At 41.9% G+C, this 21,967-nt stretch overlaps 2 protein-coding genes across 4 annotated transcripts; both read right to left on the reverse strand.

Moving 5' to 3' along the window:
• Positions 1 to 1,566: 1,566 nt before the first annotated feature.
• Positions 1,567 to 10,969, reverse strand: fubp1 (far upstream element (FUSE) binding protein 1). 3 transcript variants are annotated; one of them, XM_083928933.1, is made up of 19 exons: positions 10,837 to 10,969; positions 10,328 to 10,418; positions 9,486 to 9,521; positions 9,272 to 9,308; positions 9,139 to 9,185; positions 8,374 to 8,445; positions 8,195 to 8,252; positions 7,906 to 8,068; positions 7,702 to 7,800; positions 7,363 to 7,494; positions 7,171 to 7,273; positions 6,667 to 6,915; positions 5,684 to 5,844; positions 5,120 to 5,262; positions 4,931 to 5,007; positions 4,610 to 4,735; positions 4,197 to 4,271; positions 3,652 to 3,714; positions 1,567 to 2,338 (listed from the first exon to the last, which is right to left on the reverse strand). In XM_083928933.1, exons 1-19 carry the CDS (start codon positions 10,927 to 10,929, stop codon positions 2,160 to 2,162), a joined length of 2,004 nt encoding a protein of 667 aa, XP_083785059.1. In that variant the 5' UTR covers positions 10,930 to 10,969; the 3' UTR covers positions 1,567 to 2,159. The 3 variants fall into 3 exon arrangements, with proteins under 3 accessions (XP_083785059.1, XP_083785057.1, XP_083785058.1); XM_083928931.1 differs by lacking the exon at positions 4,197 to 4,271; XM_083928932.1 differs by lacking the exon at positions 4,197 to 4,271 and having other exon boundaries at positions 10,295 to 10,418; positions 10,837 to 10,958.
• Positions 10,970 to 12,226: 1,257 nt separating this feature from the next.
• slc25a24l (solute carrier family 25 member 24, like) lies at positions 12,227 to 21,780 on the reverse strand (the record flags this gene model as incomplete). Its single annotated transcript, XM_083928919.1, has 10 exons — positions 12,227 to 12,414; positions 12,500 to 12,638; positions 12,728 to 12,895; positions 17,451 to 17,561; positions 17,646 to 17,783; positions 20,036 to 20,194; positions 20,300 to 20,411; positions 20,905 to 20,992; positions 21,412 to 21,538; positions 21,658 to 21,780. 10 exons carry the CDS (start codon positions 21,778 to 21,780, stop codon positions 12,227 to 12,229), a joined length of 1,353 nt encoding a protein of 450 aa, XP_083785045.1.
• Between the last annotated feature and the right edge of the window lie 187 nt (positions 21,781 to 21,967).

Here is a 21,967-nt window from a genome sequence, read left to right on the forward strand (position 1 = left end):
AATTGGTCATGTCACTGGACAAAAACACTGGTTTCCTTAGGTTTCGCTTACCTGTGTTATTGCAGCAGAACCTAAGGTGCAAGGTCTGGGACGACACTGCAAAGATCAGATATATTGCACTGTTTGCCATCAGTGAACAATGCTTAAAATTAACAGCCTTTCACAACAGTGCTCAATACTGGGCTAATCAGAGGCACTTCCACTACTAGCATTCCACATGCTCATATAGGACATTAAGGTGATAACAGCAGAAACCTAAGCATGCTACACTTGAGTTATGCAGTAGGACTTTTCTAAGCAATAAATGGCATTTTAAAAACATGACAGTCTCGACTAGACAATGGCACTTGGCAGGTCAGGTATTCAAATAACGCAAAAAACCACATGAAGCATCCTTAAACAGTTCCTACCAACAGTGTAACAGAGTGCTGACATTCAAACCCTCAGTTCAGAAAATCCAACTGGCGCTGAAATGCTACCTACACAAATAGTCTAGCGATCTACAAAGTAACGACATACTGCAAAGATTCAAAGTCTGAATGTTGTGGAGTCACACAAGGGGAAATACGTCTCAGAAACATGTGGTACAAGACTCTAAAGTACTATTCCTCTCCGCAGAACATTTCATACTTACCCAGAGACATGGGGGGGAAATGGCAATATTTGACAAAAAAAATACTACATCTTTTGCAGATTATAAAAGCATCAAAAAAAAGTGTTTCGCTCTCAAAGTCAGTCACAGTTTTGTACTTACAGTATAGGAGGGCTCAACTGATGGATGAAGACTGCTTAGCCAGCCCCGACCCTACAACATCTATGTCTTATATTGGATAAACACTAACAGAATGGGGACAGCAAAAACGATTTTTTGCAATGTTTTTATATTAAAAAAACATTTTTATAAAACAAATTTATACATGAGTTAGTTCGCAATTTGAAATGGGCAAGACAAAAAAACGTTTCAATGCATTTGATACAGTGGCAATTTACCTGACTGTCCTGGAAGAAGAACAGCACAAATATGTATAACACTAAAAAATATGCAACATTTCTTGCAACCACATTTTTCTTTTAAGGAAAAATACTTGCTTACCGCTTTTCTAAACTTGCCTGTGGAGGAGGAAGTGTCTATATCAAGGCAAAATACAGAGCATACTACCTCAACAATGTCAACAAACCATTTTTGTTTTTAAAAAAAGAGGAGGGCCACAGCGACGCAGTTAATGCATGAGTTACGGTACATAGATAGCTGTCAACTTTCTTATGACAAACATCAGTCTACGGCTGAAGTCAGAGCAAAGTCAGAAAACAAGAGTAAAAAATATGTCTATCAACAAGGACGTCTGTTGGTCTGAACAACTCAGGATCACTGCACGCACATAATGTATCTATGAGCCTTATAGACAGTTGGAGAGAGACAGGACAGCACAACTTTGAGTCAACCATTTTAGAGCATTAAACCCACACCTGGACCTGGGCTTACAAACTTTCTCCCCATAAAACAAAAAACAACATGAACTCCCTCTTAACCCTTCTAGTTTAAAACCACCCCAACTTACCAACACAGGAGGTTTCAGTTTGTTTTATTGCAAAAACACAACAGGCAATAGCATTTTAAAACTGAGATGATTTACATGGTAATGTCTACAGTTTAATGAACATGAGTTCTAACCACATTGAATGTAGATACAGGGCTGGAATGACCATATGTATAATTACCTCACTAAAAACAAAGCATTTACAAGGAGAAAAAGAAAAAAAGGAAAACAAAAAAAAAGGAAGAGGACGTGTTCGCCGGGTAATCTGCCATCTATGTGAAACACTTTCAAACCAAGGAAATTTAAGATCTTCATCAAGGCGTCTGCATCCAAACATTTAACAAAGGATTTTGTTTTCGACAATGTAGCATTTACTTTATGTCCACTTCACATTACTGGCCCTGTGCAGAAGAAATACATAGAAGATACATTGCATGTTAACAGCGGAAACAGTGGACTCAGCTTCCCAAAATAAAAAGCTAAAAACCTGTTAAGGGAGGAAATAGTTTTTGGTTAAGTGTGTGAAGCTGCTGCGGCCACTGACGCCCTGTGAAACCTGAGGGAGTAACGAGGTTAGGGCACAAAAGAATTGAGTATTCAGTGGATGTTGAGGGCAGATTCTTATTGGGGGTGTACCTGAGGGGCTTGTGGTGCTGCACCCATCGCCTGAGGGTTGGCCGTGCCGTAGTAAGCGGCCTGTTGGCGGTAGTATTCCGCCCAGGCAGCGCTGTAGTCTGGCTGGCCTCCAGGCTGGGTGGCGGCGGCTGCTGCTGCTGCGGTGGCCTGAGGGGCCGCTTGACCTGGAGGGTAAAACAAGAGAGAGCTTGTTGGAACGGCAAATGAGCTTCGGGAAAGCGAGCCACTTTAGGATCACTGTAGTGTGGACAGTTAACCAGCAAGTTAAAAGCTAACAGCTAACAGACTTTCCTATGCATCCCAATACTTTCAACTGCTACTATACATTTCCAAAAACAAACATCCAGATGACAAAGGCTCATTCCTGCTCTACGTTAGATACGCATACGGAAGAAGGCTCCGTCCGTCTGCATACATTTAGTTCACCTATTTGCACATATCCTGCATCTTGTGGATCCGTACCAATATGGACAAAACGTTGAAGTACCAACGGAAATCGCGGGGGCAGTGTCGGGCATTTTACACAAAAACGTGCTGTGAATAGCAGGAGCGAGCAAGTCATCGAGCGCCCTGACGGACATCCTGAAATACTGAAAGTGACGTTAGTCAACCATTTCTCTCATCTGTAAAACTAATGAGTGGAATTCTCCGTCCACGATCTGCGATGTATTCAGTCTCTCACAGACCACCGCGGTCTACAACATTGTCTGCCATTTTGCCACCTTCTCATTAGACGCAGGATCAGTATCGCCATGTTTGTTGTTGTCAAACTTTATTGAATTAACTTTTGAATCTGAGTGACGCCCTCAAGAGGATATCTTGCTCAAAGTCCATTCCAACGTACAGGACGCATGAAAGCAGTGATGAACTGTCGAACGTTGATAACCTACGTCTCTTTTTAAGCACAAAATGGGAGCATGAAAGAGCCTTAACAGTACATGTCTAGTTAGAGAGACCATTTTGTTGGAAGGGGAACGAACCCACCACCCCTTTCTTCGGGTGGCGGGACAGAAACCTTCTGCCTTTCTGTTGGGCAGCTGGAGAGCAGCCACTCTACAACAGAGGGCTGCTAGAGCAACACAGCCGCCCTTCAACGTTAGAAACTTTCATCTCAGAGCTAAAGAGGCTACAGACATGACATATTATCCATCACAGAACCTTACTCTAAACACCAAGATCACACTTAATTCCTATATTATTTGCCATACACGCCTTTAACTGAGCTGCAGCGTTTCATAATGAAAAAAATCAGGCAGCACTGATATAGTGGTGCAGCTCAGTGGTTTTACGTTATAAATGTATTGATTTAACACTCAGAACAGATTTGAATGTATACACTGCCTTCAATTTAACTTGATGCATCTGTAACAGTGGTTGAGCAACTTGAAATAAAAGCTTTAGGATGGGGACTAACAATGGTCAATGAATGAAGAGTGATCTCGGTATTAAGTCTGATTACACAAACAGGAGTACCGACCTTGTTTCTTGTAATACTCCTCCCAGGCCTTTGTGTAGTCTGGAGTTTGTTGACTCTGTTGACCTGCAAGGAGAAGGAAAAAACATGTCAGTGCATCCAAGTGTTAAATATAAGCTGAAAAACAAACATAGCACAACATTGATCCTACATGGCTTGGATCCATGACCCACAAATCAAACATGTTGCTTTATTTAACTCTACACACGTTCAGTAGCAGTAAAGCAGTAACACATTCACGGCGCATGACAAAGCTCTGCCATCAATGTTGATGAAGCCCTGTGATAGTCTCAAAAATAAGCTTGTCTAAGCTCATAAATGGTGATTCTGTGTCGACAGCTCAGTCCTGTAGATAAGTCAAAAGGTGTTACAGTCTAAACGGCACAGGCGTCAAATATCGAACCAAGTGGAGGCACACTGAACATGCTCCACAGCAGGCCAGCAGTACGGTCAAAAACCCCGACCTGAAAGAGAGGCTGACTGAACGCCCGGACGCTGTTTAGACTGTCTTGTGTTAATAGGTGTACACTGAAACTATGTTCGTATACCCGTTTTCTCGTTATATTCCTCCCAGGCCTTGGAGTAATCTGCCTGTCCACTCTGACCTGCAGCCTTTGGGTCACCTGTTAAAAAAACACCGTAACTTGTAATTAGTGACTCGCTCTCTGTCACTTGACCTCCACCTGCCTGGGTCGGGTATTTCTTCAGCTTAGGGATGATGGAGGAAAACTATTCTGTCCCTGGGGTGTTGAAAAAAATTTGTTTTTTACGTGCACCGCAAAAGCAAAGTCATTTAAAAAGATGGAACCAAACCAATTGGTTTCCCGTTTGGGGACACCAGGATGACGCGGGCACAGAACACTGCTTAAGTAAAGCTAATAAGCTACACTGCTCTACTCTTGTCTCAACAGGTTCTGCTTCTTCTAGAAGCACAGACACTGGATTGAGAAACTTCAGTCACCTTGGCCGTTGGTCTGAGTCGTGCCAGGGGCTCCACTTGTCGGTGTCATGGGGGCCTGCGGCTGCTGGCTGTACTGAGCGTAGTAAGCTGCCCATGCTGCTGCGTTGGCATCTGCTGCTGCTTTATCTTGCGCAAAACAAAACCAATTAGCAATCGAAGGCAAAGACCAGAGCTATAAAAATGCAGTCATAGCTGTCTATCAATGCACTTAATCTGAGTTTCTGACTTCTAACGGATCATGCAAGAGCATAATCATGAATAGCTTTTCAATTTCAGTCAAACATCAAATGTAACAGCATGTCAACTGATACGTGCACTTACTCGGATCAGGTTGTCCCTGTTGCCAGTGTGGGTAGCCATTGCCCCATCCCTGAGGCTGGTATGGCGCTGGTGGACCGCTGATGAAAGAAAAATAAATAACTATTAACTTCCACACACCTTCACTTGTGCAAATATTATTTAATCACAAGAGCTTTACAGATGAGGTAAACAAGTGGCAAGTGTACTCACTGTGGTCCTGGGGGTCCCTGGTTGTACGGGCCAGGGTTGTATGGACCCATGGGAGCCCCAGGGGGGCCGGGTGGTCCAGGAGGACCATGTGGGCCTGGACCTCCATGTGGACCATGTGGGCCACCCATAGGAGTGACTGGTCCCTGAAAACATGGAAACATTTCCTTGTTAGTAAATCTAATAAAAGGAAGTCTCTATACTTGCAAACATTCACCTAAACAATAGATTTGTTTTGCATTTCCACCCCAGACAGCACTCTTTAAATGTAGGCGGGGTTATTACTGGATGTTAAGAGCCACACGCTGAGAAACAAGCTTAAAAATCTTTTAACCCCCCGGGGATTGGCCGACTATGCAGAATAACATCTGGACCAATTGAGGACTGCAGTATATGCACTCTCAGATCAGTGTGCTAGGAACCTCAACAGAGGGGTAACAAAATAAAAAAGGGACAGGTCGATCCGGTTCTATTGGCATCATCCACAACTTTCGACAATGGAAACACTTAATAACTGTTGTGCGACAAACTGCACTGCTTGGTGGAAACAAGGTTATAGTGTCTCACCCCAATTTTCTCCTCCACCAGCTGCCTGGCGTAGTCGATCTGTTGAGGGGAGCCCCGAACTGTGAACATTTTGATGTTGGGATCGGCGTTGGGCGGAGGGTTCCTCTGCAGCTCGATTCTGGCTCCGGACTGCTGGCTGATGCCCTTGATTGTCTCACCACCTGAAGAGTTCGGAAACAAACATTAACCACAACAGCCAAATACATTTACCTGGAATTCCCCTTAAGGTCAGAAGACGAGTGTAGAGGACAAAACCGTTAACAGTAAACATCTTGGAATGCTGTTAACATGTACCCCAGCTAGAAAATATGTGTAGGTTTCGAGACAATGTGATTTAGAAGTCTAGCCTGTGGACAGTTAATGTACTTTTATAGCAGCATGAAAGGCAGCCCATTTCACAGGGACATTTTTGCATATTACCGTGTCTAAATTTTCCGGCTCTCCTTTTCTTGTGTTCAGGTCTCAGATTTTAGGGTTAGGGTTATGCATCAGCATCTCAGCGTGGTGCATGATTTTTCATCACAGACCATACACAAGCTTTGCCATCGGCCACGCTTGTTTCTCAGTTCTTTTCATCGCTCTCCTGGTTTACACTGAATCCTGAAATGTGTGTACTGTCTTTATCATCTCGCCATTGTCGTTCCCAAACCAGCAAAGTACATCTGGTTTTCCGACTAGAGCAAATACATTTACCTGGAATTCCCCTTAAGGTCAGAAGTGTAGAGGACAAAACCGTTAACAGTAAACATCTTGGCATGCTGTTAACATGTACCCCAGCTAGAAAATATGTGTAGGTTAATAAACGTGTGTAATGTTGAGTTTTCAGAAAAGCATCAGTTAAATTTTCTACTCTGTCTGAAAACTCCAATTAGCTGGTTTTGCTTTAAATTTTTCTCCTTTTATCAATATTTTGTGTTGTAATGAAGTCTGTTTAGTTTTAACACAGATATGAATGAACTTAATACTGTAGAGGGGTCACTTGCCTTTTCCAATGATGAGGCCGGTCTTCATCGTTGGGACAGTGAAGGTAAACTCCTGGAGGCCACCAGGGGGGCCCATGTTCCAGTTGCCCTGCCCGCGACCACGACCTCTGCCGCCGCCACCACCGCCGTGTCCTGGAGGCCCGCCGGCCTGGACGCTCCTCAGCAGATCGGATATAATTTCTGCTGCGTGCTGAGCCTGGTCAGGGGGACCCATGATCTGTGCTATCCTGTCTGGTGTGCTGCCGTCATCTGCAGGGAGAAATATTTGTTAAAATAGGAGACTAAACTAATGTTGCTGGGCTTAAAATGACTTGTCTAGCATTGTACCATAGCCATGTGTTCAGGTCTCAGATTTTAGGGTTAGGGTTATACATCAGCTTCTCAGCGTGGTGCATGATTTTTCATCACGGACCATACACATTTTGACTGCATTCTAAGTGACTTTGCTATTGGCCACGGTTGTTTCTCAGCTATTTTCAGAAATGAGCAGTCGTGATCACTCACCTGGTTTAAACTGAATCCTGACACCTGTGTCATTCTGTATTTTCTTGATCATCTCTCCATTTCTGCCAATAACAATTCCCACTGCAAACCGGGGGACAGGAACCTATATGACAGAAAATAAAACCAGAGTTAAGAAAGATTTAACCCCATTTCTCCAAACTGATGAATGAGAAGACAGTCCAAAAAACTCACATCTAAGCTTTCTCCTCCTCCGCCTCCACCACCTCCTCCGCCGCCGCCGCCTCCAACTCGTGAACCGTATTCGCCCCTCTGCTCCCTGAAGCCTTGATCTCTGATCAGCTCCATTACCATCTCTTTGGCTTGCTGAAGAGGAAAGAAAGTCTATCTCATTACAACTGACTGTGCTGGTTTCCATAGAGACAAATCACGAGCTGTGTAAAGGACATTTGGTCTCTAGATTGGGATTAACTCCACAAAGGGATGAAAGCAAAGACAGCTCATATTTGATTAAATGGAAAGGTACAATTCTATACTGTCAGAAATGCAATGCTCACATGAAGGAGGACCCACCTGAACTTTAAAGGGTTCTCCTGAAATGCGGAGTGGCTTGTCTGCACCTGTGTTTTGGGGTCCGTCTTGGATCATGACCATCTTTACTCCAGCCCTTTCCTGCAGGTTAAGAGAAGATTCGGAATGTGACTTTGCCAAATGTGCGCCCCGCTGGAGTGACAGCCCCTATGGTCACCATCACTCTGCTACTGACTGGACACTTACCTGAAGGCTTTTGATAGTTTCTCCTCCCTTCCCAATGACGAGTCCGGCCTTAGAGGCAGGGACCATAATCTCCTGGACAGTCATTCCCGGGCCGTCGTTGTGGTTAAACGCCGGTGCTGGGCGCCCCTTTTCAACTATCTCCGTTAATAGCCTCTTAGCAGCCCTGATGGGAGAAAAATGACTGTCATACACTGTCTGAAAATACCTGACAAGGACTCAACAAAAACAGAGATGAAAACTAAGAGTTTCCCTAAAGGGGACCGTTTGATGAGACAAAAAGTGAACTTACTGGATGGATTCTGGTCCTCCTGTTAACGTCACTGACCTATCTGGCATTCCTCCACTGTCTACAACACAGAGACAAAGCCGTTAATGCAAACATCACAGTAACCAAAACCACCACCACATGTCCTAGTGTTATATCGTATTGTGGTTCTACAGATCTATTACTACACGATATAAACTTACCAGGCGCAATCTGGATCTTACACCCAGACTCCTGCTGCAGACGCGATATTTGTTCGCCCCCTCTCCCAATAACTGTAAAGAAAAGCGTGTTGCGTTAGGGCTGCCGCAGTGACGCAATTTCTACTGTGGTGGATAAGAATGGGTCAATAGTGGGTGCAGTATTTACAAATAAAAAACAAATTTATTTATCCGATTATACTATATAAATAGGATTTATCTTTAGGCTTGTTTACTGCTGCCTTGCTTGGCGGAGAGCTACTGAAATATTGTCGGACGTGTGGTTCTTTGACAAACACTGTTTTGAGACAATGTGATTTAGAAGTCTAGCCTGTGAAAAGCAGCCCATTTCACAGGGACATTTCTGGCACAGAGTTTGCACATTACCATGTCTAAATTTTCTGGCTCTCCTTTTCTCGTGTTCAGGTCTCAGATTTTAGGGTTAGGGTTATGCATCAGCATCTCAGCGTGGTGCATGATTTTTCATCACAGACCATACACAAGCGACTTTGCCGTCAACCATGGTTATTTCTCAGTTCTTTCATCACTCTCCTGGTTTACACTGAATCCTGAAATCTGGGTACTGCCTTTATCATCTCACCATTGACTTGTTTTCTTCACAAATTTATTTAATAACAATACATGCAAATAGTGCGGCTGCTCGTCACCCTGGCGGTATAGTGATATTGCAGTTACAGCGACAGCCCATGTTACGTCCAAAAACCAGAACGCTGAGCTGATGTTTCTGCGGCTTGTTTTAATACTTACTGAATCCAACCATTCCATCGGGGACTTTGAACTCCTCCGATATTGACCTGAGAACGGAACAACAACTTAGTTACTTTGAAATAAATGGCCAAATGTGGAAACAAAAATATTTTAATTCAACCTGAGTATCTACCTTGGGGGACCACCCATTCCTCCCATTGCTGAAAAGGCTGCAAAAAGGGGGAATTTACAGTCCATTAGAGGGAAAATAAACAACATCTACATTTAACCCATACGATAAATTTCCACTTCATGCTAATTGTTGGGCCAATTACTTTAAGTTGGGAATCATCACAAATCACAGACACATATTGAACTAACTACAGCTACGTCTCCAGGTCACTTACCGTCGTTTGTAGCCACTTTCTTCGTCTCTGGTTGGTCTGTGACAACATGACACAATAACCAGCATAAGTATCTATCATTACACCCACCATCACATTGCTAACATTGTTCCTGAATCTGAAAATGGCTCACCAACACTGCCTAAATTTAGCTAAATGAATGTAATGCCTAGCCACCACCCGTACTGGAATATATTCTCAATTGCCAGTGTATTAGATACACCAAGTGGAAACCAATGCAGTCCAATTCAACAGTCATGCAATAATGCATACCTCCCTGAAGGTTTGGCTCTATGTGTTTAACCTTTGTTGAAAGTGCTCCCAAAAGGTGTTCACTCCATCTATTACTTGGGTGTACTTAATAAACTGGAAACTACATCTGCAATGATGCTGATTTTTAATTATATGCTTTGTTTCTGAAACCAACCATGACTGCTCAGAAAGCCTAGTCATTGCCCACCCTTAAGTTTTACAATTAAATCATGGAGATCAGATATATTCGTTCCCCAAATACATTTCCATCACCAGGTATTGATTTGAAACAGCTGTGAGGACAGTCAGTGTAAAAAAAAAATCAAACTTTTAAGAAACATGCAATAACTAACACTGTATAACTAAAAACTTACAACAATATGAAAATTAACTCATATGTTAGACTCGTTAGTGTAAATACAAATTAGTATAAAACCAAATACCATTATAGATTTAGCCGAGGTAATAACATGTCTAGGAAAATATAATTTTGCAGCTGCTAAAAACACAGGCAAGCATCAACTTTCAAGACTTGCATTAGATCGATTTGAGCCACTGACCGATATTCAGGTTAGGCATGGGAAAATACCCACCAGCGTCCTCCAGGGGCCTTTTCTGGCCCCCGTAGCCAAACTCGTTTGTTGGGGGTGCCGCTACGCCATCGCCACCGATCTTCGCTGCGATCTGGGGGGAAATAAATAAAATAAATAAAAAAGAAAACAACCATTTATGATGCATTTGCTGTTTGAGTGTGATGCGTTTAGACACGTTGGCTGCGGCCTACACGTCCGCCCGGAAGTCTGAGCCAACAAAGGAGAGCCAATACTTCCAATCAAAACTAACCGATGACTGTTGTTAAACGATATTACGTGTGTGTTTTCGATATCTGATCCTATTTATGTAATTAAATATCTATATTTAGCTAGGATTGCTTCGGTTTTAACATGTGTTCTCGCTCTTGTGTCGTGACGTGAGCCCTTCACTGTAAGCTAATAGCCCACCGTGGTGCTGTGTGTAGCGGCACAAAAACAAGAAAAACTCGCACTTTTGCTGCTATCTTCGAACATATTTGTGTATTATCTCGATGAAGTGGTCTTATTACCTGTCGTGCCCGCTGTAGAGCGTCTTTAAAAGCGTCGTTCATGCCGCCACCAGCGTTATTGGACGGGGGAGCCACGCTGCTGTAGTCGGCCATATCCGCTGCTCTTCTCCTCCTCTGCGCGACAAGATGGACGGTTACATTCACGGGATTTGGACAGGAAAACTCGCGGGTAAATGTTATTCTCGCGATAACTACCACATCCTGTTGTTGTTCACTTCTCAGTATTTTTCCAGTGTGGCCACAAATGGGACTGTTTCAGGTTAAATTGTGGGGTAAACCTTTAGTAACTGTGACTTGTTGCATTATCTGCTCTGACATATTTTCTCATTAATAATAATACTAATAAACTATTTACAAAGTATATTTCATAACATAAAATTGACCTCAAGTGCTTTACAAGAGAAACAAATCAGTCAATCACCTACATTGTCAACAAATCCTAACAAAAGAAACAGAATCAGTGAATAATTGATCCTGATATTAATCAGATCTATTGTCTCATGTTTGTAGACTATGTGTTTTACGACTACATATTTCAAATTTTAAAATAAATTTCCCAGTCCTATATTTTTATGATTTTTCCAGACTTCCAAACCCTTCGTAAACATATTTAACATATTTAGGCTTAAAACAGGTTGCCATTCATTTAAATGTTTCAGCAATGAGGACAACGAGCAGCGTTCTCTGTGCAGCGACTGATGGACGGGTTCAGCACGACCCGGACAGACAGGTTTAGGAAGAGTGTGTGCACCAGCGTACACACACTTGATATGATGAGGAGGCGACTGGTTATAAACTGAGAGAGAGGGGTAACGTTGTTTTTATGCGGTTGCCAATTTCACTGATTTTGTTATTATGTAAGATGTCAATCAAAGGCGCATTTCTATACTGCTTTTTAATATGTGCCTTTATTTGTAATAAAGTACATGTTTATGTTTTGCACGCCTGTTATCTAAGACACATTCAGTTCAAATGCAAATAAAAAAACATATAACTCATAACATTGTGTAATGATAAATGGAAAAGAAGATTTCTGACTTGTTATGAAATAGCATTTTATTGTAAGCTGCAGCTCACACTTCAGTGCATGTGCCCATTTACACAGCCCAGCATCATGTCAAATTATTACACTTTGTCCCATTGTAAATTTCAAGTCAATCAGTAAAGTGCTGTATGAAAAACTTCACTGTGTCTCTTGCTCTTGCTCAGTGGTAAACCGTTCAAGCTTTCTTTTCTTTCTTTTCTCAATCATTCACATGATTATCACATCTTCAGCCATTTTCTCAGTTTTTCCAGGACTCCAGTTATTTTGTGGACGCTCAGTTAACATTAACAAGAGTTGACAGTTTTTATTTTCTTTGCCCAAAGAAAGAAACCTCTTTGCAACATCTCAAGACTCTGTTGAGGAAACCAGATTTTCAAATTGTCTTGTTAAGGTGTAGTTTATCAGAGCGCATGGAATAGCCCTGACGAAGCTGGCTCCCATTCCATTATAATACCCTTTAAATCCTCGTCTTTCATATATCCCGATAAGTCCTTGGAAGACGCCTGAAACTGGACGTGAATCTGAGCTGAAAGCTGCAAAACAAGACAAATGGAGTTGAGTGAAACAAACAAGTTTCAAATAATCTCAAAATGTGTGACAGGAAATATAAGCGTTAACCTTGTGCTTGCTGCTGAGTCCGGATCACTGCCAGTGGGTAACTGGTCATTTGTCCAGAAGCAAAGGCCACAAAACTGAAGAAAAACAGTTTGGAGTCACTGTTGTAGGCAGGATCACTCTTTGCCCAGTTCATGATCGACTGCAAGAAGAAGAAAAGAGTTAAAAAAAATATCTAAAAAATCTTTGGGATGAACGTGTGTTTGATCTTTGAGTTGTGTTCTGTCTCACCTGATGAACTGCACACTCCACGCCTGCGTAGGGGATCATGCAGAGGATGCTCGGCTTGAATCCTCTGTAAAAGGAGGACAGCGACTCGTGTCTATAAATAGATTGAGCGCATGCCACAACACCATGGTAAGTGCCAGCTTGCTGCAGGTTCAACCTCACCTTCAGCACCTGTGGGGAAGAAATGAGGAGAGAGTAATACACCTCCATCCTGATTTATTTATTTAGTGGTGGTGTTTAAGTAAATTAAATATCACTCAAGCTTTTCCCAAAGTCATCTCATCTCATCTTCATCCGCTTATCCGGGGTCGGGTCGCGGGGGCAGCAGCTTTAGCAGGGGACACCAAACTTCCCTTTCCCGGGCAACATTAATCAGCTCTAACTGGGGGGTCCCGAGGCGTTCCCAGGCCAGTGTGGAGATCTAATCTCTCCACATAGTCCTGGGTCTTCCCAGAGGCCTCCTCCCAGCTGGACGTGCCTGGAACACCTCCCTAGGGAGGCGCCCAGGGGGCATCCTTACTAGATGCCCGTGGCATGCAAAATAAGTTTCACAATCCATTTAGATGATATATGCACGCACATCTATATTCAATGCCCCTTGACATCCTTTACATTATCATTTGAGACATTGGTGAGATTACTGCAAACAAAGGAGATAAGTCCCATTTCTCAGCCTGTCAAAGCCTCACTTTACCCATCAAATATGGATGCATCGCACATTTCTTTTTCAGATTATCCACGGCTGTTTGATTTATTTTATTCATTTTATTTATTTATACATGTAGAATTTAGGTTCACCCAGAAAAAATGCAGTTCAGACTCCCAAAGATGTCAATATGAGAGCTGATTACAGAGCAGCAAGTAATCAGTGTTATCTGTTAGGAACTATTGTCTTTCAACAGCCTCATAACCACACCAGTATATAAAATAGGTGGAAACTGATTAAAGGTTTTCACAAATTAACTTTGACTTCATGGGCTCAAGGTTCAACTCCTAGAGGGTGAATAGTTCACTGAGCGTCATAATCAATGCAGAACACACTGTAACGTGTCTTTATGTGAACTTTCACCAGGGAGAAAGGAACACACCCAACTTTTATGCTAACATGACAATTGTACTACCCAGGGACGGAGCTAGAGTCTCAGCGCGAGGGGGGGGGGGTGCTATCTTGAGGGTCCCTTCTAATAAAGTCATTTTCAAATTTCACAACTGTAAAATAGCTGATATGCCATGCACACTGATGTCTAAGAAAGCATACAGTGAGGCTTAAAACAGGTTGCCATTCATTTTAAATGTTTCAGCAATGAGGACAGCGTGCAGCGTTCTCTGTGCAGCGACTGATGGACGGGTTCAGCACGACCCGCACAGACAGGTTTAGGAAGAGTGTGTGCACCAGCGTACACACACTTGATATGAGGAGGAGGCGACTGGTTATAAACTGAGAGAGAGGGGTAACATTGTTTTTATGCGGTTGCCTTTCTAGGCGCATTTCTAAACTGCTTTTTAAATAATTCACGAGTGTTAAATGTCACCAGTCTGTTTATTTACATTTGATCATCCTCCCCCTGCTAACAGATGTTTCATTTGATCCTCAAACACACACTGTAAAGTCTGTTTAAACATTTGTGAAATGAATCATTGATCCTCTTTCTGATATTTAATAATAACACGATTGAGATTTGGACGGTTTCCAGAAACAGGTGATGAATTAGTGGTGCGGACTACAAATGGCTTCAGCTGTGCGTAACGGCAGCTGTAGGAGAAAATCTCCACTGTGACGCAGCGGGGGAAAGTTTCTCACTGACAGGTCTAATGAGTGGGTGCGCAGGTACAACGATCTATATGCAAGTTTCATTTAAGTTTCTATAACCATGTATGGCTAACCATGGCTGAAGAGATGAGGCTTCTGCACTCCACATGATTGAGACTTATAAAACAGGACCAGGCGTACATGCAGCATCACAAATCTGACAAAAATAATGTTCTGCATATTTCTGTCAATGTTGGATTTTGTTCATGTTAATGTGTCTGTCCAGAACATGGTGGTTGGTAACTGTCATTGTTGTGCTGGTTTACAGTTTAAAGCATTAGTGAGGTGGCTGCTGTATTTCTTGAATCATCTGTTCAAAGTTTCGTCAGTGGGGGCCCTACTCGTCCCACTTGAGGTATTACCATAATAACACACAAGGAGGGGTTACAAACAAGCATGATGGCCCATTTTGCTAATGATATGTTGATTGGTCAATTAAAAAAAACAGCGGGCGGGTTAGGGTTCATGAGAAGGGTCTATTGGCCTGCATTTGCATATGTATGCATATGTGCCATGAGGTCAGGTTTGGTGTTAAAATCTGTGACTGTGACTGTGATGTTTATCAGAATCAGAAAACCTTTCATGTCCCGCAGACGGGGAAATTCTTTTGTCACAGCAGCAACAGAATATTACAAAATAAGATAAAAAATAGCAAAAATAGATTTAAAAGATTGCAAAAATAAGCGATAAAGTTAAATTCAAAAAGGGAAGAAATAGAAATAGACATAAGTACATATTCACATGATGTAGTGCAGTTGTTCTTGTTTTGTTTGTTTGTAAAAATGTGACATGGAGTGAATAAATATGATTAAATAAGTCCAAATAGTGCAAAAAGCAGAAGTGCCCATAGTACAGGCATATTGCACAGCTTACGTTAGGGTTAGAGTACAGTGAGAAAACTGCATTATAGAAAAGGTCACAAAGGAAACCACAGTAAACATCAGTTTCTCATAAAGGGAGTTTGAGATAGGAGCAAAAGAAGGAATCTGTTTCACATCCCACACTGTTACCTTTTGAATAAAGCGAAAGATAAACTTTTTCCCAATTAATTTTCATCATACTTGACGTGATACTTCCATTCCCATGAATAATGGCAATGAGACAGCAGTGTGCAGGTATTTTTTCACCTTTTGTGCACATAATAGTTTCCCACAGCAGTGGAAGAAGTAACCTGATCTTTTACCTCAGTAGGAAATGCTGCTACACTTTTAACACTGTTATCACTTTTCGCTCCTTCTCACTTATTTAGTTTGTACTTATTTTATTTCAATCTGCTGCTAAACTGCACGCTGCGTATTGTTGTATATTGTATTTACCTACGTTTAACCACAATGTCTGTTGCACTGCATGTTCTCCCCGTGTCTGCGTGGGTTTTCTCCAGGTTCTCCGGTTTCCTCCCACAGTCCAAAGAAATGCACGTGTTAGGTTCATTAATGACTCTAAAATTGCCCGAAGGTGTGAATGGTTCTCTGTCTCTGTTCGTCTCTATGTGCCCTGTGATAGACTGGCGTCCTGTCCAGGGTGTACCCCACCTCACGCCCGATGTCAGCTGGGATCGGCTCCAGCCCCCCGTGACCCCGACCCCGGGATAAGCAGTTGAAGATGAATGAATGAATGACTCAGTCACACTTAGTTACTGTTTGATTTATTTTGATTTGATTATGTTAGCTTATTGTAACTCTGATCCTTTCCCACCTTTGTATTGAAACTGTTGCACAATAATTTCCCTCAGGATAAATAAAGCTTCTTGGATCTTGAAAAGATGTAATACCACAGTGTAGAAATACTCTGATCCAAGTAAAGTCCTGCGATTCAAAATCTTACTTGTGTAAAAGTACAAAAGTATGAGCATCAAAATATTCTTATAGTGCCAAAAGTAAACATGCTCATTGTGCAGCATGACCCTTTTCAGAATCATATATATTATATCACTGGATTAGAATCAGTGATGTTTCATGTTTTCATCACTTGAATGTTGCAGCTGGAACTCATTTTAATTCGTTTATATAACACTGAGCATCCTGATCTATAACAAAACTTCATAATTTATACGTTGATTTATATTTGGTATTAATAATTGGAATCTGCAAAGTAACTAGAGCTATCAAATACATGTATTGGAGTAAAAAGTAAAGTATTTGTACAGTATAAAGTAGCATAAAAATGGACTACTCAGGTAAAGTACCTCAAAATTGTGTTACTTATTATGTAAATATATCATATTCATATTCATCATCTCCAAAGACTGAATGAATGCACATGTTCTTCCTGATGACGGTCTAAAGCACCCAAGTGCAGAATATACTATACGTAGTTGTCGATGCAACAGAATTATCGCCACAATATTCAGATTAGTCATTTTTTTGCAATGATTATTGCAATCATAATTAATCTGACAGACTAGTGTACATTTGTACATGTCAAATACTTAAAAATTCTGTATACATTGTTCCTGTTATTCTTATATTTTTATATTTTCCTGTGTTTATATTGTTCATATTTCTTTCTGTATTTTTCTACAATTAATTGTTTCTTATTGATGCTTCTTCTATGTGTGCTATCCACTTTGCTGCTGGGAGGAGACCTCGGGGAAGACCCAGGACTAGGTGGAGAGATTATATCTCCACACTGGCCTGGGAACGCCTCGGGATCCCCCAGTTAGAGCTGGTTAATGTGGCCCGGGAGAGGGAAGTTTGGGGTCCCCTGCTAAAGCTGCTGCCCCCGCGACCCGACCCCGGATAAGCGGATGAAGATCAGATGAGATGAATTAGATATTTCCCCTCTGTGGGACTAATAAAGGACTATCTTATCTTATCTTATCTTATCTTATCTTATCTTATCTTATCTTATCTTATCTTATCTTATCTTATCTTATCTTATCTAAGAGGACAGGAATGTTAAAGCAAACCTTCATACCTCTAAAGGGTAGAAGGCCGCATGAGCCACAGTGCCAGACACACAACCCAAGCCGAAACGCTGCTGCACTGTCAGAGTCTCCTGGGTCCTGTTCTGGGTGTACATCTTCATCTGGACAAAGCAGAGAAGCTCAAAGTGAGATTGTCAGTTAGAAATAGGAAACAGCAATAATTCACACTGCTAGTGTAGGCTCACCTGGGCGTAGATAAGACACTGTAGTGTTGACTGTGGCGTTCCTTTCAGCACGTTGACGGCGTTGCCCTGCCACATCGACCGCAGACCACCTGCCCTCGCCTCCTGAAAGCCTTGGGAGAAGGCCTTGGATCCATGTACCTACAGAGCACACAGGGAATAGGTTCACATGAATCCCTTTCATAAGCAGTTGTAATGTGCAGCAATGTGATGCCGTCTGAAAAACAGTTCTGCTGGAACAGATGCTACAAACAGAGTCTCGTGTTTATTTGAAAGCAGCGTCATGAAACCAAGCATAAAGTAATAACCTATGTGACACTGCTGTTGAGTCAACAACAGGGAAACATTATGAGATGTTATGCAGATTGAAGAAGAATAATCTCAATAATATAAAATCTCTGACTTATTGCGACTGAAAAGCACATTATCTTTCTCATACGTGTTAATGTTTCGCCACATGCGGTAAACCCGATGCTCTTCCAGTACCAGGAAAAGGCCAATTATACAGAACAAGGTAGACTCGCTGATAACAGGCTATCTTCACTCCCAGATAGAGTCAAATACAGCAGACAGTAGTTTGGACAAAGATCAGAACACTCTCGCTTAACTTCATCGCTTCACTCTTTGCTGTTTGGCTCTTTAAACTACATAAAAGAATATCAGATCAGATGCTAACTGCTCCTCCAAAGACACTAACACTGACTTTTATGTGAGTTTAACCACAGACGTTCATGTTTGACCTTTAGGAACATTAACACAATAAAACGGCTGTGTTTTAGCTCTCAACAGAGGGGTAACAAAAAAAACTTGACAGAATGGAGTAGTTCTTTTTTGATAACATCCAAAACTTTTGACAATGGAAACACAAAAATAAAGCTGTGTTTCCATCAAACACTATCGCTATAGTGCCTTTAGAACTGTGCCACATGTACCTAAACACTGGCTGTCCTCAGCAGTACATTCAGTAAAAATCCAACTTTCATTTAAGAGTACCGTCTGCTATGGAAACCAAAAACAGATCTAGTGTTTAGTATGGGTTATGCACAGTTCTCAAGGTACTATACCAAAATAGTTTGATGGAAACAGGGTTTAAAGCTCAAAGGAACACTCACTGGGCCTCATTTATCAATCTTGCGTAAAAAAGGGCGCAGATATGAGCGCAGAATTGGTCGTACTACAGGACCCACGTGTGATTTATGAAACATTCGTATCTGACCAATCTCAGCATACGAATGAGCGGGCCTTGATAAATGCGGCGGCTGAATTCGATCGTCATTAACATGTTACAACATGGAGAGACGACACACTGGTAAGAAAAGAAACTTTTCCGACACAGAGATCGGCATCCTGACATCCGAGACGGAGCAAAATAAAGATGTGCTTTTTTGTCAGTCTTATGTGTGGAATAAAAGGGGCCAATAAAAACGCTGTATGGAAAAGAATAACGGAGGCAGTCAACCCGAAGCAGCGCTCCACTTTGACCTGTGTGCGCACTGTTGAAACTGCACTGTTGAACCTGCGCTCCAGTTATTGTGTTAACTGTGTTATTGTGGTGACGTTCCTGAAGGTCATGAATGAACTTAGTTATTCTACTTACTACCCCTTTGCGGACATGTTAAACTGTTTAAATATTTTGTTGGTTATTGTGTGTTTTATTACTGGCAACAAAAAAAATGCTATTCTGATTTTGTTATTATTCTTGTTTGTAGTTTTTTTCCCCTTTTCTATACAATATTTCTATTTATGTTGGTATCCCTTCACATGTTTAAAAACCACTAAACTAACTTCCATGGATACATTCATTCATTCATCTTCAACCGCTTGTCCTTGTCGGGGTCGCAGGGGGCTGGAGCTGATCCCAGCTGACATCGGGCGTGAGGTGGGGTCCACCCTGGACAGGACGCCAGTCTGTCGCAGGGCACATAGAGTCGAACATAGACAGACAACCATTCACACCTACGGGCAATTTAGAGACATCAATGAACCGAACACCTGCATGTCTTTGGATTGTGGGAGGAAACCGGAGAACCCAGAGAAAACCCACGCAGACACGGAGAGAACATGCAAACTCCACACAGAAAGGCCCAGGCCGGGATGCGAACCTGGAACCTTCTCGCTGGCGATAGTGCTAACCACTACACCACCGTGTACCCCAACTTCTATGGATAACCTCACATAAAGTCAGTTAATGTGTTTGGAAGAGTTTTTAACAGCTGATCTGATATTCTTCGTTCTCACATTTTTCAAATAAACCTTATGTGAGATTTCCGATCAAGAATGGTTTCTGTTCAATAACACCTTCTCGGGTGCAAACACTCATGAATGCATCATGTGAACTCAAATACATCCTCATGCATTTCACTAAGAAAGTAGCACCTGGCAGTGGAGCTGACCTGGAGTTGAGTCTTAAGGCGGTCGATGGGTGCCGTCACAGTTCGGGACACAGCATCTGCCAGACCCGCTGACAGAACAAACGTCTTCCATGCACCAAAACCTGACGCCTCTTCGGGGAATTCAATGGGCATTGCACGACTCTCACCCACATCGAAAACCTACAGACAGACTAAATGAGTAATTACATTCATCAGCCTGCGTGCTTAAGTGGGACGTGTCACAGCGTGTGCACACCGTGACCGTGATGATGCCCGATCTCTTACCAAACTGTGTTTCCATGATGACACCAGCTCCCCGATGTTGTCCACAGGGTTGAGGATGACATGGTGCAGGAATTCACCCCAGTCCACCGTCATCGAGCTGTCCTTATCCATCCTGGTGGGGAAACACTTGTTTTGTAACATTACACACTTAAATGAAAACATCTTAAAGAGCAGCTGTGTTTTTGTCATCAAACTGAGTCTAAAGTCTTTACAAAAATGCATGTTAATAAAGGTTTTAGAGGTTTCTGGTAATTGATCAGTAATATGTAACTGATAAGTGACAGAGCATTAATAATAAGCCATACAGAGTTCACACTGGAGGATTCTTTAGGGCCACAAACCATCCATTTATTATCTAAATGCAGGCTTTAACGTATTTATTGTAGCTCATGATACTGATCAGAGAGCATGAATAGATATAGCTATTTATAAACTACTAAACTACCCAATTATACCCTTAGTGCGCCTTATTATACAGCAATGCCAACACTTTACATTAGAACAAGAAAGTTCTCAACTCAGTCGAACCCAGTTATTCACATGAACTAATATTTCTTCAACTACAACAATGAATCCATGGGGTAGTGGGCAAAATAAAAGCTTACATTTGAATTATTTTTTTTGCATTCGGCTTTGAAATGACCACTCCTAACTCCTTAAACAAACATATGATGTCCTCCTGGTCAATCACTCCTGATCAGAGAAGAAATGCACACAATTACAAACAGGTTTGGTATACCGCTCTTCCAGTTATATTTCTTGTAAGTGATACTGTAAACTATGAGTGCAAAGGTGCAGGCAGCCTGCTAGTGCTGTGCCGTGTATAGTCTACTGTGTACAATAAACAAGTGGTATGCATGTCTGTGTTTCCGTGTGTGACCTTGAACATGCAGTTTGTCCAATAATTCACATTTATGGTTTATAAAGAATGTGCCAAGGTAGGACTTCTCAGAAATGAAGTGTGTTGTTTGAAGGAGATTAAAACAAGAGGTTAAAAATAGATTTAAAAAAATCATTGGGTGTGTAGGATATTCAGCTTTCACTTTATAGTATTTTCTTATGTTTCCTTGAAAGAATTAAACCTTTAGAGAGGTAAGTCTGTGCCCACTCACCACACTTGTTCTTGTCAAGGTCATGAAAGTAAATTTTCCATTTCCTCTCCCTGTCCATCATGTAGCTGAGGAACTCTTTATAATCCAGCAGGCCGTCTTTGTCTTTGTCATATGAATCGATGATGTTCTGGGAGGAAAAGAGCAGGTTTGTGGTGATTAGAGCCTGAATGAATGAATGAATGAATGGATTAAATCCCAGCCTGGCACATAAATGCTTTAAAAAAGAGGAGATAATAAGAATATCACCTGGACCTTCCCATTGGCTGAGAGGATCCCATGCTTCTTCATCTCGTCGTGGAGCTCCGACACTGATATGAATCCATCCTCGTTTTGATCCAGTTTAGCAAATAAACCACGAAACTGATCCATGGTGCGTTTAGAGACAAATTAGCACCAGATTAAAAAATATCAAGATGTCAAAAAGAAAATGCAGCCTGTTTTACCATCAGGTGAGAAACAAATGCATCGATAATGGTCAGAGTGTATTGAGCTGCAGCTCTGCTCGGACGCTGACTCACTGCGGGGCTGCAGGAGCGCGTTCATCACTAACTCAGTG

The sequence above is a fragment of the Echiichthys vipera genome (assembly GCF_963691815.1).
Source record: "Echiichthys vipera genome assembly, chromosome: 15".
NCBI classification, from domain to species: Eukaryota; Metazoa; Chordata; class Actinopteri; order Perciformes; family Trachinidae; genus Echiichthys; species Echiichthys vipera.